Genomic DNA, 17461 nt, shown 5'->3' with positions numbered 1-17461 from the left:
TCAGTTCCAGTGATCTATATTTTTCTGTAAAAAATTATTTCACTTAATCTTTCCAAATTTTTGATATACAGTTGTTTATATTTCCATTTAAAATATTAATTTTGATTACAACCATTTTCTCTTTATATATATATATTTGGTGTTTTTAATTTCTTCTCTATAAAATGTGCCATAGATTTATTCATAATTCATATTATTTCTCCTTTCATAGAACTGCATTTTGCTTTCGTAGATTATTTTCTTTTAAAAAATATTATTATATTAATGTATAGTATTGTCTGTCTTGCATTCTTTGTATTTACCTTGATCTTTTATATAAAATCTTAATTTGGATGTTTAGCTCATTAATTTTTCATATTAATATATGCATTTAAGGCTATATTTTCACTTCTAATCTAAAACATACACATCTGGAAAGATTAATTTTATTATACAAAGTTTTCACTGTCTTTGGGTCTTAATATTTAATTTGTATTATGTTTTCTTGGTAGCCCAAGGTACATTTAGAATATATATAATTTAGTTCCGAAATATTTAGAAAGGGTGCATTTGAAACCTTTGTCTGTGTGTGTATGTGTTGAGGAGGGGAGGTTCAGATCTGTATTCATTTTGGTCAGGTAATGTTGCCTATATAATATTAATCATTTGGGATTTGTTGACATGTTTCATGGTTTTGTAAATATCATGTGCATGATTTAATAAAATGTGCTTTTATTTAATAGCTGGGTGCAGGAATCTATATGTGTCCATGATATTACAAATGCAAATTCAAGTATTTTATACCCTTACTTTTTTTTGTCCACTTGATCTGCTTATTACTGATTGTGATATACGAAATCTTCCTCTTTAATAGTAAATCTATTTGATTTTTCTTTGTAGTTTGGCAAGATTGTGTTTTATGTATTTTGAGGCTCTGCTGTTGGGTACCTAGAGAGTAGAGACTGTTATCCCATTCTAGTGAATAATTTGTTTAATCACTATATAGTGACCATTTTTCTCCCAGTAATACTTTTACCTTAAAGACTATTTGTCCACTATCATACCAGTTTTCTTTCATTACTATTGGCCTGGTATAGCCTTGCCTATGCCTTTATTTTCAATCTTACTGTGTAAATACTTTAGGAATTTTTTTATAAGTAGGATATACTGGGTTATACTATGCCTTTATTTTCAGTCTTACTGTGTAAATACTTTAGGAATTTTTTATAAGTTGGATATACTGGGTTATATTATCATTGAAAACCCCTGTTTTTTAGCTAGCAGGTTTAACTCATCTACTTATTGTAAATTCTGGTATGTTTAAATGTGAATTACCATTTATTTTTGCATTTTCCATTTTCCGTGTTTCTTTGCTTTAATTTTTTTTTCTTCTTCTATTGTTTTCTTTATTGCCTTTTACCACACTACTGGTTGGAAGTTATACGCTATTTTTTTTTAAATATCTTGTCATGAATTCTTACCTTAAGAAAATTTAAAGTATTTCTGCTCACTCCCCAAATGTACAAGAATATTAGAATGATCCATTTCCTCTTCTTTAATTTTAGTTTACTTCTTTAACTCTCCAATTAATTATCTTCATCATTATTAATATTATTATTTTAAGGTAGTGCTCATTTTGATTTGCTTGTGTGTTTACCAGTGTCCTTGCTCACGATTGCATCTGTATTCCACTTTATTCCTTTCTTTTTGATTTAATTTATATCTTCCTAAAGTATATCCTTTTGTAATTCTTTCAGCAAGGGCTGTGAATGCTATACTCTCTCAGGCCTTATTTGTTGGGAAAGTATCTTTATATTGCCCTCACTTTGAGTGATAACTAAGTATAAAAACTTAGGTTGACATTCATCTTCAGCACTTACAGGTAATACTCCAGTAACTCTGGCCCTAATTTTGCTGTGGAGAGATCTTCTTTGAGCAAGCACACTTGCTGTTCCTTTTTCAGGTTGTTTGTCTTATTTTCTTGCATGCTTTGGCTGTAGTGTACTACAATTTCTCTAGGATGTGCTTTGGTGTCCATTTATTTCTATTTTGATCCTTCTTAACACATTGGATTCTTAAATCTAAGTTTTCATATCTTTGAAATATTATGGAAAATGGTAGACCCATTAATTTTTTAATAATATACTTTAAAAAATACTTCAAACTTAGGGGTAAACAGTAAGTATTGTACACAGAATAGTGGCAAGTTGCCAATCTGTTACTCCATCTTCTAAGAATTTAGTTTGTACTCCTTAGAACAAAGATATTCCCCTACACAATCACAATGAACCCTTCAAAATTAGGAAATTAGCATTGATATATAACTACTGCTCAGTCCTAGATTCCACTCAAGTATTGCCAGATATCCCAGTAATGTCCATTATAGTAGGAGAATCTAGGTGAGACCCATATCTTGCATTTAGTGGTCATGTCTTTTGAGTCTTTTAGTTGGAGCATTCCTTAGTCTTTGACTTTCTTGACCTTACCTGGCCTTTTTGAAAATTACAGTTCAATTATTTCATAGGGTCCTTCAATTTGTGTTCATCGTGATTAGATTCAGGTCACACATCTTTTGTAGGAACACGTGTTCTTCTCACGGCATCCTATCGGGTGGTGCGTGAATCTGATTTGCCCCATCACTGATCATTTTTACTTCCATTACTTGCCAGGCTCTTCCTGTGTGAAGTTATGCTTTTATTTCCTTTGTAATTAGTATGAACCCGTGGTTTCCCATTTTATTCAATGAGTTTCAATCTGTTCCTAGTGTTACTCACTTTGATGCTCATATTGTCCATAATTTGGCCAGTGGGCACTCATTCAAGCTGGCTTCTGTGTCCTTTTGCTGTGTCCCCTCACTGTGAGCACTTTCTTGCTCTCAACAATAACATGTGCCAATATCATCTTGTATTTTCCCTGCTCCAGGCCTGGCATCAACCAATTTCCCAAGAAACCCTGGTTTGTTTTAGTAAAGAATAGTATTTAGAAGATGCTAAGTGAGCTTGTTGCTATGGGAGTGTTGCTGCTCCTAAGCCCTCAGGGAACAGAGATGAGAAGTGTGTACATGGGTGTGTGTGTGTGTGTGTGTGTGTGTGTGTGTGTGTGTGTTCATACCAATACCTCTGATTCCATTGCAACACGACAGGGATTGTTCTAGTTTTCTTCCTTTCTATATTTCCAACTCTGTTTTCTGATAGTAAGAAACCTGGTTCCTGTTATCCTATTCACATATTAATTATTTAATCAATTACTCTGAACGGAACCACTTTTCTATAAATGCTATTGCCCTGCCCTTTGTGTGGATGTCCTCCTGATCCTTATATGGCTTCATCATCCCTTGTAGAGCTGTGACCCTAGATGTGAATACTCTGCTCAGCCACTGTATTCCCTATATCTGGTTACACTTTCTGGTAGTACCCCTGCCCATACCACCAGGACATGCTGAACTTCCCCCAGCAGGCATGCCTTCCTTAACCTTCTTGGGCTCTTGCACTCTATTCCAAGGCATCCTTGCCCATCCTCTGACTCCCCTTTGTTAGTACCTCCCTACCTAATGTAAACTCCATCTTCACCCTGCGTGGACTCTAGCACTCCACACTGGCTCTCCCTTCCATACAAATGCCCTTCTCACCTTGCAGTGGTTTCTGAGCTCCACACCAGGGCCACTGCCTTTATCATTCTCATGGTGTGAACTCCTTCCTTCTTGTTCAGGCTCCAACACCCAGTATGAGACAGTCTTGCACACGTTGTCCCTTTTCACTCTGCTTGGGCTGTGCATCTCACACAGGGCTGCCCACGTTTGGGCATCTTACTCATCCTCCCTGGGCTCCAACTCCACGTGTTCTCCTGTATAGATGCCCTCCTCACACTACTGAGCTCTGACACTCCAAACATGCTTTCTCTACCTAATGGTTTTAGGACTGAACTAGTCAGGAACGGAAAGGGTTCTGCCTTTTTTGGAGCTTATATTAGATAAATGTTGGGTGTTCTCATTCTATCTCTAGCTCTTAATATCTCTGATCTTAACTCTCTGATTTTTTTCACTTAACATCTATTTTTTAATCACTCCTTGCCTTTTTTATTCTGTGTAATTTCTTGAGAATTATCTCTAAGTCCATTGATTCTCTCTTGAGTCTATTTTGATTTATTCTCTTGACATTTGTTATATTCCAATGATTATATTTTATTCTAGAAGTAGTATTTGTTTCTTTAAAATTCTACCTGTTTATTTTTCTATAGGTTGTCTTTTTTCCTAAGGTTTCAGGTTTCTTCTTTTGTCTCTTTAATAGTTTTTTTTTTTAAAGATTTTACTTATTTATTTGACAGAGAGAGAGCACAAGCAGTGGGAGCAGCAGGCAGAGGGAGAGGGAGAAGCAGGCTCCCTGCTGAGCAGAGATCCTGACATGGGGCTCAGTTCCAGGACCCTGGGATCATGACCTGAGCCAAAGGCAGATGCTTAACCGACTGAGCCACCCAGGTGCCCCTCATTAATAGTTTATCGCAACTTAACATATTTGTTCTTCTTTCACAATAAGTTTTATATTGTTCTCTTATTATTAGTTCTGGGGATACTGATGGTTCTGTTTACTAATGGTTTATTGTTTTCTTGAATGGTTTGTAATTTCTTATTGCAAGCTTATTTGCCACTGGAGTTGTTTCTATGAAACCCGTATGCAGTCTTGGTTGTGAAAGTATCTTCCAAAATGCTTTGTAAAAAAAGAAAAAAGCTTTATTAAAGTGTAATAGACATGCAGTATACTTAATCTATATATATGTATTGAAAGTGTATTATTGTGTATGTTTTAACATATGTGTTCATTCATGAGACAATCACAGCAGTCAAAATAATGAACATGTCTACCATCCTCAGAAGTTTCTTTATTCTCCTTCACAATCTCTGTAATCCCTGTTCCTTTCTCCTGTCCACAGGCAACCACTAATCTGCTTCCTGTTGTCCTAAAGTAATTTGAATTTTCTAGAATTTTATACAAATGGAGTCATACTGTATTTATTCTTTTTAGCTACTGTTTTCACTCAGCATAATTATTTTCAGTTTCCTCTATGTTGTGCAAATTAAGAATTCATTCCTTTTTATAGCTGAATAGTATCCCATTGTGTAGCTATACCACAATTTGTTTATCCATTCACCTCATATGATGGACATTTGAGTTGTTTCCAGTTTTTAGCTATTATAAATAAAACCCTTCATGTAGAACTGTCTGTATAAATATTTGCTTTCTTTTCTCTTGGGTGAGACCTAGGGGTGGATTGACTGGGTAATGTACTGAGCACATGTTTCACTTTATAAAAAAACTGCAAAACTATTTTTCATTGTGTATTTCCAATAGCAGCGTATGAGTTCTAGTTGTTTTACATTCTTAACACTTGGTATGATTTTTTAATTTAAAAATTTGAGATATCCTAATAAGTGTGTAGTGTTTTTGAGAGGCCTCCCACTGATATCATTGACCTGAGAACAATTATTTACATATATTTCTGCATGTGGGGATTCTGGCATCATATATATAACAATATTTTTTATTCCAAACCTGTTTTGTGGTTTAGATTTGGCATATTTTTCTTGGAAGATTGGGAAATAAGCTTCCTTATCTTTCCAAGTAGTGTTGGGGTTTTTCTAGATTCCATTTCATCGAGTAAGGAAGGCTTCTTGTCCTTAAGTGGAGATTAACACTTAAACTGACTCAGATCCTGTTTCAGATTTTTCCTAGATTTGTACTGCTTCGAATTCCCTAGACTTATTTACAAGCATGGCCATGAGGCAACAATGAAAACACACACACACGCACGCACACTCACAGTATTGTTTCTCTGTGTTTGAGGTAGAAGTCCAAGTTCAGATTACAGGGTTATTAAAACCAGAACTCTTTGGTTAGCTTAGTAATGTGATTAATATGTGTGGTCCTGATAGTCTGAATTGCAAAGCTCCAAATAGTTCCCATAGAAATCTTGGTTTCGTGGTACCTGGGGACCACTTGTGTACTGAGCTAAGAAGCAAACCATCAGGAACTGATACTGAATACCAAACAACTGAATGATAAATAAAATTTTGAAAGCGACCAGCTTATGGGTTAAGCACTGCCTACATCGAATTTGTGCTCATGGTGTAAATGCATAGTCATGTTTACATGTGTGTGTGTCTATGTGTAATCAAACATTATAAATAATAATACCATAAAATTTAATAACAGAAGTCCTGTAGGACAGAAGATTTTCATTTTGTTAACTTTCTCAAGCCAAACATGGAAAGTAAGCTAAACATGGGAAGTAAGTTTGGTATCTTCCTCCCTCTCTCATCTTTGACATTTTTAATGAGACTAAATATATACCATTAAGTCATAAGAGGAAACTTACTAAACTACTTTAAACACTTAAAGCATTATTCATCACCAAATTATTTGTATTTCAGAAAAGAATGGGGGAAACATTTAACTTAGTGTGTCCCAGACTGTAATGCACATATCGCTAGGTATATTTCAGATCATTTTGGGTGGGACACAGGCAAGCATTTTTTGACAAGTATATATTCATCTTAACCCTTGTAACTAACAAGCAAAGGTAGTAATTTCATGAAAATTCTTGTTGAGGAAGATATCAAATACAAAAACAGGTGAAATAAAAATTATTATTAGAAGTAATATAGGTGGAACATGAATATGACAGATACCAGGAGAGTCAAACATGTATCTTTGAAGACTAGGAAACACTGTTTTTATAAAAAAGATTTACTTCTTAACCACAAAGTTCAGATATTTGTTACTTCGGCGAGGTGATGACGTTTTTGGGGAGAGAGAGAGTATGCAAAGCTGTCTTCAAATTATAGTGTGTAGCCAGCTCTAATCTTCTTGAGAGGTCTCGCTGGACTTTGAAGCAAGTCAGGATCACCCATAGTCAAACCCATGTGTGGAGTGGGTAGACTATTTCTACGCTTGTCTTTGTCAGCATCGATAATCACAAACTGGGCTAAAAGTCATTGTTGTTGGATGGATTAACACTGGGCATGGTAATTTCAATGTCTCCTGACTGCCTTCTCCTCTAATTGACTGGGAAGCACTCTTTTCCCCATCTCTGGGAGAATACATCCCAGAGTCTAGATCATGGTAAATCCATTTGTGACATGATCAGTCCCCCAAATGTATGAATGATGGCTCTGTCCACTTTCTTCTTTGTTCAGGATCCTCTCAGCATGAAGTCCTCCTTGCAGGCAGTAGCACTCTGGGGGAAGAAGGCCCCTCCACACAGCATCACTGCCATCATGATCACTGATGACCAGCAAACCATCGTGACTGGAAGTCAAGAAGGTCAACTCTGTCTCTGGAATCTCTCACCTGAACTAAAGGTTAGTGAAAATGATTCATATCAAAACAGATGGCACTCACAAAATAAGCATAACTTGCTTCTACCTGCCATGACGGTGGGAGTTTTGCATGATTGTTAAAAAGGTGCTCACTGAAGCAGTAAACTGGTTTTACTTCTGAATTTGGAGAAAATAATAGATCGAGATCATATTTGAAAATTAGATTATGAGTATTGCTAATCTTAGCTACCAACTAAGTGTTATCACCCTTTAAGCTATGCTGAGTTTTACCATTTTACATCCTGAATTATATGTTTAAGTAACTGAACTACAGACATGTAAGTATAATTCTAAAAATTATGGCTCATTAATCTAAACAAAGGGCACCCTTGGAAACTGCTATTAACTAAATGAATAATATCTTAATTATCTGGGTGTTTCTGTCAGTTTGGCCTTCTTGCTATTCTTTTGGTCTCTGTTTGCATGTGATTTTTAAAGATCACATCAAAAAGCTCTAAATCCAATTTACTATTGTTGTCTTCCTATCTCAGAACCTGACCTCACCTAGGATTTGGCCCATTGATTAGCAATTAATTGTCCCTGTCCCAAGTCATAAACATTTAACATATTGGAATAGATATTTGCTTAGTGCTAGCAGCCTCTGGACCCAATTTGAACATTTAAACTAATGATGTACTTAAAGTATACTGCCCTCATTAAGAAGCCTTTTAAAGATCAAAGACTATTTTTAGCCTTTAAAGTTTGTCACTTTAAAACCTAAATTAACAATTAATTGTAATTCTATTTTATAGTGTAATTAATTAACACCTCCTGTCACAGAAGAGTTACACTACAGGACTGCCAACAACTGCATAGGAGACCAGCTCAGCTCAGTGTTTATGAACATTCCTGAAAGAAGGAACTGGTATTACTGCAACAGCTGAGTTTTGAAAAGTGGCCTTCACATTTATTATATCTTAGAGTTTAAACTCACACTTCTAAATGGCTTAAATGGACTTGCTATGCTTTTTAATGTTTCAAGTATAGTGTTTTCCGGCTGGAGTAATTGTCTTATAATATGTAGGTTGCAATAAGCTTAAGAAATCTGGAAGCCTCACATCTGTATCTTTTTACATTCCTTTTTATGTTCCTGGTATATATTCAGCATTTGTTCAACATGCATTTATTGACTACATATTATAAGTTAGGTGGTACGCTAGGTACCTGGGCTCAAACAGATGAGAAGACTTGGTCCTGGCTGTCCAAGGGGCTGCAGTGTAGTAGAGGAAGGACATAGGCTGATGCAGTGCGCTGATGGGGTGATACAAGGTACTCAGAGTACCTGAAGTGCTGAGGGATTTAGATTCAAAAAAAAAAAAAAATTAACTAGCAAGAGCTAATGCCACATGCTAATTAAAAGCAGTGATAATATTAGGGATTTTGAGATTATGCAAGGAGACGACATAATCCTCTATTAGTATATTTGTGATTGAGACTATCATTTGGTATTAATGTGAAGGGTATAATGTGAAGGGAGGGAGAGAAGCGATAAAGGGCGGTGACTATGGTAGGAACCTTTTCATTAATTTAGTCAAGAAAGTTTTTGAGTAGGAACCAAATCAGGGACAGAAGGGATGAAAAGGAGATGAAAATGGAAAGATACTGAGAAGAAAGAATGTGTGGAACTGAGCAACTGATTGGAGTGTGGGTCGAGGGGGCAGGAATAGTCAAGGATACCTTACTGACTTAGGGTTTGGGTGTGGGTGGGACTGGTGATGTGATGATATCATGGATTTGTAGAAGGAATAGAGGTGATTGGAGAATAGGAATAAGAAGGGAAAGGAGGTGATTTAAGTTCTGAAGATCTTGGAGTATCCAAGTATTTATTAGGGGATTGGGACCACATCTCAGTTTTTCCCTGTCCACGGGTAGTGGGATTGCAGGCTATAGGGGAGTGGAGAATAAGTTTCTCATCACATGCTCCTGTTATGCATGCTGCTTCCAGGCTCAGGGTCTGACTCCCAAAGACTTCTCAGTGAAGTCTGCCAGTGAGGAGCTTCTCCAAGTTTCATGCTAGGAACTACTTCACTTGTCCTTCCCAGTATTGATTGCTGGTATTTATAACACTTTTAAACATAGAGAAAGCTGAGCTGAACTTACTCCCAGATATATTCCCTTAGTATTGCTATGTTCTATTTTTCTTCCTGTTTAATACTCAAAAGGAAACACAACAATGACAAAATGAAGAATAGCAAGAATAGCAATATTGTGTATAGGAAAAGAATGGAGAGTTTGGTCAAGTTCTAACTCTGGTATTTACCAACTTTCATATGGAGCAAATGACATATTCTTTGATCCTTGATTTCTTCATCTGTGAAATGGGCATTAAACCCTGTTCATAGTTGCACCAGTGCCTGGGTATGGTGGATGCTCATCAAGTTTTGTGTTCCCATTTGTGCTATTGGAAGCTCCTGGTGGGGTGGGGGTCGGGGGTGGGCAATAAGTCATGGAGGTAGAGCCAACGAATAGAAGTAAAGGTCTCCTGGATTTCATCATGACAATGAGTAGGTGTGTTTGGATTTTTGTGTTGTTTTATTCCAGCAGTTCCAGAATATGATAAAAGGAAGAGATTATAATGAATTGTCACAGTTTATTTAACTACATGTGGGGATTTAGTAGTAGAATGAGGACTCCATATTCAAAGCAATGGAGTACCATTATGGTATTTTGTCCATAGCAGATTTTCTCCGGGAGAAGAAATCTCCTTGGTTGGCTCTAATTCTTTGCTTAATTTGGCCTGTAATATATGGAAAGGTGTTCCATATATTACAAGTATTGTAAGTTCATGGGGATATGTATTCCAAAATGTGATGATGGGAAAAGATAGTGTGTTGTTTTCTGAGATGGAACAACCATCTGGATTTCCCAGGAAAAAGGTAGAATAAGGTAAATGGTTGTAACATACCGCAAAACTTCTTTGTAGCACTGGAAATTTAGTCTAACAACAGATCTTTAGGGAAACATTTCTGATTGTGATAGAAATAAGATGAAGACAGAGAATGATTGTGTTTTGAAGTAATTTGTCCTCATCGGTATGATTTCTTTATCACCTATGGATATGTTTGCATAGTTCAGAAAAAGCATAATGAATATTAATTCATTTGGAAATATTATTACCCTCAAGACAAGTTTTATTACCTACAAATTTTCTGGTTATTCAAATTAAAGTTTTAGTGCCTATTGACAAACTCTTCATTTGAGGGGATCCTGCATGTCTTTTGTTTTGTAGTTTGATTTTCATGATCTTGTTTTATAAAATAAAGAGCAATAGACATCTTTCATACATGAGATAATGGAGGAATTAGCCCTTGGTGCTGTATTTTTAAGTTCACGTACAAGAGAAGGACATTGGCATTTTCAATAACAACTTAGTTAAATTTTATTTTTAATGCAGAAAAATTAATTTTTATTATTTCTGGAGCAAGAAATGAAATAAGGTTATGATAAGGATATAATGGTTACAAAAAAGGTAATATTTTCCTTGTATTATTTTGTAAACTCATTTCTGAATTCTGAAATTTGCTCATTAATATGCTACTATCAACTGAGGCACATTTTGTGCATAATAAACATCAACACTGACTTATTTGTATTCAAAACCTAGATGTTGTGTAACAGGTCTGGTGATTATTTAGGTTTCATGATAGATACAAAACCAAAACCAAAAACAAAGAACTGTGTACAAGACATCTCCTGTATCTAGATGTTTATTAGATTTTTTTAAAATTTATTTAAGAGAGAGAGCAAGCATGAATTGTGGGGAGAGGCAGAGGGAGAAAGACTCTCCGCCGAGCAGGGAGCCTGATGCCACGACCCCAAGATCATGACCTGAACTGAAAGCAGATGCTTAACCAACTGAGCCACCCAGGCGCCCTGTATCTAGATGTTTATTATTCTGTGGATTTTTATATGGCATAGATCAGTTTTCCTGAAACCTATGTAGAGCAAAAACATAATATAACAGGATTTTCTAATCAAAATTATGAATACTTAGATAATGTGATGTTTATATTCTTCAAAAGTTTATAGCTGTTTAAAAGCTTACCCTCATCATTTCAGATTTCAGCTAAAGAACTTCTCTTTGGCCATTCGGCTTCAGTAACATGTTTGGCAAGAGCAAGGGATTTCTCCAAACAACCTTACGTCGTCAGTGCTGCTGAAAATGGGTAAGTAAGATGTGCGTAACTTTGTGACCATCTCTGTTGCCTCTCCCTTTTTAAAATCAATGATGGGGTACAGAATTCTGGGGCTGAAGGAAACTTTAGTGATTATCATGTTCCTTTTACATAGAGGAAAATTTAGATCTTGAATGGTAGAGTATTTGGGTGATGATCCCAAGGAACGTGATCAGTACTGTGTCTCCCAATTTAACTCTTTTTTTTTTTCTTGCTGGATTAAGACCAAAATAAACTCTCTAACTTGTCTATCAGGCCTTGCAGCAGCCTCACTATATAAAAGATAATGGCAAATGCCACCTGTCGTAGAATTGAAAACGGAAACGTCTGGGTGCTTGTCTTTTTTCACGTAGTAATTCACTTTGAGCTCTTAAGCAAATCTATCCAAGCCTTCATCATTTTGTAAAACAACTCAGTAGTTATAATCTTCATGTTATACACTTGTCTGAAATCATTATAGGAGAAACAGAGGAGAGGGCTCAATGGTAAGTGGGATAGAGGGGAGAGAGAAGGGAAGGGAACATAGACTGTGATTTGGGTGCAGTTTCATGGAAGCAAGGTTTATTCCAATGAAATAGGACTAAGCTGTAAGAAAAAGCCTCGCCGATGGAAGGACTACTAGGAGCTGGACTCTGCTGATGAGTTATTTGCCAAAGTAGATTCGGGAATGCGGAATCGATTCAGCGTGCATTTGTGAATCAGGGATTGGATTACTGGTTGAAACAAGAGAACCCCCTCCTTTTTTTAACCTGAGGAGAAAGTACATGGCCCTGAACTCTGAGAACCAAAAGAATCATGAGTGTAAACTTGGAGAAACTGAATAGTTTAACAAAATGCTAGTGAAACGGGTATCAAAGAGGTACCTATTCTCATAGTTTACAGCAAAGCCATCATTGTTAAACTTAGAGAGATTGAACTTTGGGTGAGGCTAGAGTTAAGTGCCCTAGTACGTTCTTTTCTTAACAATGGCTAGTAGCTTTTTTGTGCTAGGGCTGCCGCAAAGCCTGCTACACAAGCTGAGATAGATAAATATTGCCAGTCTAGAGAATTTGGGAGATGGTGATTTTTTTTTTCCTGAGACTACTTGAGGAGTTGAGAAAAATTAATTGCTAAATGAGAAATAGCTCTGGAAAGTAATTGAGTTCCAGCCTGAGGTTTTTGCCCCCAGTAGTCTAGCTCCAAAAAAGAAACTAAGGTTAATGGACATATTCTTGATGATAGATGAATTCAGCTGTACAACCCTGCAAATATAATTATTAAAGAGCCAAGGAGTCTGGTTTGATCTTCCTTTCCCAAGATGATTTTAATTTTCTAGAATTCTGTTTCTTCAAGATGCAAAACTTGGCCTGCTTCTGTTAAGATATTCTTTAGGCAGTATCTACATTTCAGCTGCTTCATACTTAACAAATCCTAGTTTAATCTACTGGAAGTTATTACACTTACTAGACTTGGTCCGTTATGCCCCAACAACAATGATTTTTTTAGCTTTGAGAAGACTCAAGAAGTGACTGTAGACTTAGCATTTCTGCTTCCAAAATGTTCAGATGGTACCCAAAATTGCCGTGATTCAGTTTTTCATTTTTTTCCCAAAGTATTAGTTCATTAGTAGGCATAAGATTCAGAAATCCCATTGAGTTCCAGGATGACTGAAGGGAAATACATACCTGGAGACCTGATGTTGAAACAACAGAATGCCAAAGAAAAAAGATCCTGAAGGTGGTTAGTGGGGAAAAAGCAGATTATTTATAATGGAATGCAATTATGCTGACTTCTCAGCAGTAAAATGAAAACTGGACAGCAGTGAAATATTTTCAAAATGTTGAGAGAAAATATCTGCCAACTTAGAATTGCATGTCTAGCAAAAACATCTTCCTAAAAATGAGGTCAAAATAATAACGTTTAAGACAAATACTGAGAACGCTCACTGCCAGCAGATTCTCTATAAGCAGCAGAATTCTAAATTATATTCTTCAGTAAGAAAAGCCATGATTCAGAAGGAAGAGCTGAGATGGAAGAAGGAGTATTGAACAAAACCAGCAAATTTTTTAGAAAGTGTAAATAAATACAGACTATTACACAACAATGTTTATGTATCTCCCATGCCCTGCCCATACATATTCACACAATCCTAGTCAACAATTGCAGAGGGTTGGGTAGTGACCAGATTCCATCTGTTGTGGTGTTCTAGAGGTGGGTAAAGCTGTTGATTAACGTTAGAATTTAAGCTAGATGTACATGTTGATATTCCCAGGGTAGCTGCTAAAAGAACAGAGAGAAGAAATAAAAATAAAAGAAATAGAATACAGAACTTCCAACTTGGAAAAGAAAAAATAATAATGCAATTTAATCCAAAGGAGACAAAAATAAATGGGGCAAATGGAAAGCACAAGATAAGGTAGTTGAGCTAAATCTGACTAAAACCGTAATCTCAATTATGTAGAGGGACTGAGCCCTCTAGTTAAATCACAAAGATTGTCATATAACTTAAAAGACAAAAACAGCATAAGGACATAGAAAGGTTAAAAGTAAATGGATGGAAAAAGATTTATCGGATGAATACTGACCAAAATAATGTTGATATAGCTGTATAAATATTTTATATTAATAAATACACATAGTTAATAAAACCTTAAGGCAAAAAAGCCTTGGCATTGATAAAGAGGGTTATTACTTATTAATAAAATTTTCAGTCAGCAGCAGGAGATGAGACCAGAAAGTTAGGCAGGCACCCAGTCTTAGAGTCTTCTAGAACCATGTTCTTCCAACCTGAGCTTACATCAGGACCACCTGAAGAGCTTGTGTAAATACAGATTTCTGGGCCCCACTCCCAGAGGTATGGGTTCAGTAGGTCCGGGCTGAGGTTCAAGAACTTGCATTTCTAACACACTCCTGGACAGTGCTGAGGCTGCTTGTTCAGAGAACATATCTGGTGTAGTGAGTATCCTATAATGGGGGCAGTGAGAGAAAGTATGATGTCAAGAATGACTTGGGAAACCCATTGGTGATGATACCAGTTAATTATGAGGTTAGGAAACTAAGGAGGATGGATGTTACGCTTCACTGTGCATATGAGGATGTGGAGTCTCCCATATCATCCACATAGATATCTAATAGCTAGTTGCATGTAGAAATCTAGAGCTCAGTGAAGAGGTCTGGGCTTCCAACGTCATGTACATGGTACCTGAAGTGATGGGAGTAGATAATTCACCCAGAGAGAGTGTGAAATGTGAGAATGTAAGAAAGCCTAAGACAAAAATCTAAGGAAAATCAGCATTTAAAGCAGCATAAGAATGGAACGTGAGAAGGCCAGTGAAATCCCAAAAGTGTAATGGAAGACAAGAGAAAAAAGAGTTTGAAGAATATAAGGGACTTGGAATTCAAGATGGCAAACCACGTTTATCTCCTCTCCCTCTAGATGTTGCATTAAAATAGAAATCATAACAGTTTTATAAGCACACAAATATAAGAATAGGAATGGGGCCAAGAGAAAATAGTGTATTTATGAAAGTAGAAAAGTGGACAGAAGAATGGCAACTGATCTATTTATCCACTGGATGAATTTTTTATTGAGGTGCTGAGGTGGGGATGTAGAATTGAATAAGGAAAAAAATGCCTTTTCTCCAGGAATTTAGTGGGAATTTAGCAGTTTTGTAACTTTATATGTTGTAGATATTTTCCTCTGTGTTCTTTTCAATGAAATTTAAAAAAAATCAAGAATTTAAAAATTTTGGAAATTGTTAAACATTTTTTATGTAATTAAAGGTGATCTCAGTAGAAACGTTGGGGATAGTATTTCAAAAGGAAAAGACGAATGTACATTTTAATAGTCAATTTTTCTGTGTTCTTATTAAGTATGTAACTTGTACAGTTCCAGCTACAATGTCAATGTTACTTTTGGTACACAACACATTTGCTTTCTTTCCTTAAAAAGAATTGATAGGCAAAGAGTCAGTTTTTGCTTTGTGGTATTTTTGTATTACTTTTTTTTTTTTAACTTTAAGATAGAAAATAAGATAATAAGAAAACAAATAGGGAAAGCATTAGATCCAGGAGAATTTAGAAACATTAGCATCACCAAGAGAGCTTTTACTGATGCCCAGGCTCCAACCTTGGAAAATGTGATTTAATTAGCATGGCTTGATGTCTGGGTTGGGACCCAGACATCAGTATTTTTAAAAAGTTTGCTGACAATTCTCATGTATAGCCAGTTTAGAACCACTGGTTTGGAGATAGACTTACCTAGAAACAGACTAACTGACCAAGAGCTTGGCAAAACCTATATGCCGGGACTCCAACACAGAGATGTGGAATTAGAATCTCTATGGACAATTTTAGAAATATGCACAGGTGATGCACAGCTAGGGTTGAGAACTATGCTAATAAACTCCAGTTCCTTATGAAGCTAAAATTTTATATTAATAGCAAGTTAAGTTCTATTTTTTTTAACCTTTGACTTTTTTTTACCTTTGAGATATATTATCTCAATTTCTACCTCTTTCCCAGTTTTATTTTTCACACACACACACACACACACACACACACACACACACACACTTTTCCCTTGTTTTATTGAGTTGCATGAGTTTTCATATTACCTCAAATCCTTTTTGGAATAAAGTCGGATATAAACAGAGAAAAAAATTATGAATATTTTGTTTCTATATCCAGAACAGAGTTTCTCAACCTCAGTACTGATTATATTTTGGAGCACCAGAGAATTCTTCGTTGTGGGGCCCTCCTGTGCATCCTAGAATATTTAGCAGCATTCCTGGCCTTCCCCCACTAGATGCCAGTAGTGTGTTCCTAGTTGTGACTATCAAAAATATCTCTTATCATTGTCGAATGTTCTTTGGGGGGCAAAATCGCCCCAGGTTGAGAACCATTGATTTAAAGATTGATGTCCAGTGTCTGACCAGAAAAACAAAAAGTCCAGCAAAACACCAAATGCATCTAGCATTTACTATTATTAATTCATATCTTTTGCTTCTTAATAGCAGCTTCTCCCTTAAAGCCAATAAAGGTTTCATTTATTCTTTCATGGAAAGTTTTGCTTATGTGTTGAAAGTGTCAAAACTGAAGGATATTACCAAACAACTCTGAAACAGCCGTTCTGGTTTTTGTGAACGGAAATCATGTAGATTTAAATTGCCCTATGCTGGGTGATGTATTTTGTCACTGTATTTCATAATTTTATGTACATCCTTGTAACATACAGGAAAGCAAGTCAGAGTTTTCTAAACAATGAGAATTCTCTAAATATGTAGTGGCAAGTGTGATTTCAACATTTCAGGATAAGCAAAGAAGTAAACCCTATCAATGAGAGACCAAATGTAGCCTCTTGGTGGCACTGTTTATTTTTATAAAAATGATACCTCAGCTCCAGAAGATGCAGCCCTCGATGCATTATGCTTTTCAGAATATGTAGTTTAAGTTCGGTGAAATAAACCATTTTCAAAAGGATGCAGTTTCCATGAAAAGACTGTTGTACTATCACTCTAACAGACTGTGATAGCTGGATCCACACAATTTGTTTTAGGTCAGGTTGGCGCTAAAGTAAGGTTTGTAGGCGGGCGGTAGGGTGTAATTACCCAAACAAAAAGACACAGATACAGTATGTCATCCCTGCTAATGACCACAACATTTTCTTGCTCAGTAATCTGTAACAAAATGCCACATAAATGATCAGGTTGCATTTAAGTGCAGCACTAAAGAAAAACTTGGTGACACAAAAATTATTTCAGCCAATTGAGTAGAAATGACAGAGAATAATGCAAAGTTATCTCTGCTAGGGAGATGTGTGTTTGGAATGTCACCAATGGACAGTGCGTGGAGAAGGCCACTCTTCCTTACAGGCACACTGCAGTCTGTGTAAGTACCTTCCCTTCCTTCAGAACATTGCCGGATTCTGGAACTCCTTTAGAGCATTTGCAAAGCA

General features: G+C 36.2%; 1 protein-coding gene across 4 annotated transcripts in view; it reads left to right on the top strand.

Annotated features, from left to right (window-relative positions):
* Positions 1-17461, top strand: part of WDR72 (WD repeat domain 72) — a 219275-nt gene that overhangs the window by 18645 nt on the left and 183169 nt on the right. For 2 of the 4 annotated variants that reach the window (XM_027572311.2, XM_027572313.2), the window contains exons 2-4: positions 7169-7333; positions 11411-11517; positions 17316-17394. In XM_027572311.2, coding sequence (XP_027428112.2) covers positions 7181-7333; positions 11411-11517; positions 17316-17394 — 339 coding nt within the window. In that variant the 5' untranslated portion in view covers positions 7169-7180. Of the gene's footprint in view, positions 1-4392; positions 4454-7168; positions 7334-11410; positions 11518-17315; positions 17395-17461 lie in introns of those variants that run through there. The other 2 variants (XM_027572312.2, XM_027572310.2) reach the window with 2 other exon arrangements.

This window comes from Zalophus californianus, chromosome 6 (assembly GCF_009762305.2).
Source record: "Zalophus californianus isolate mZalCal1 chromosome 6, mZalCal1.pri.v2, whole genome shotgun sequence".
In the NCBI taxonomy this organism is placed as follows: domain Eukaryota; kingdom Metazoa; phylum Chordata; class Mammalia; order Carnivora; family Otariidae; genus Zalophus; species Zalophus californianus.
This window is presented reverse-complemented; position numbering and strand designations above follow the sequence as displayed.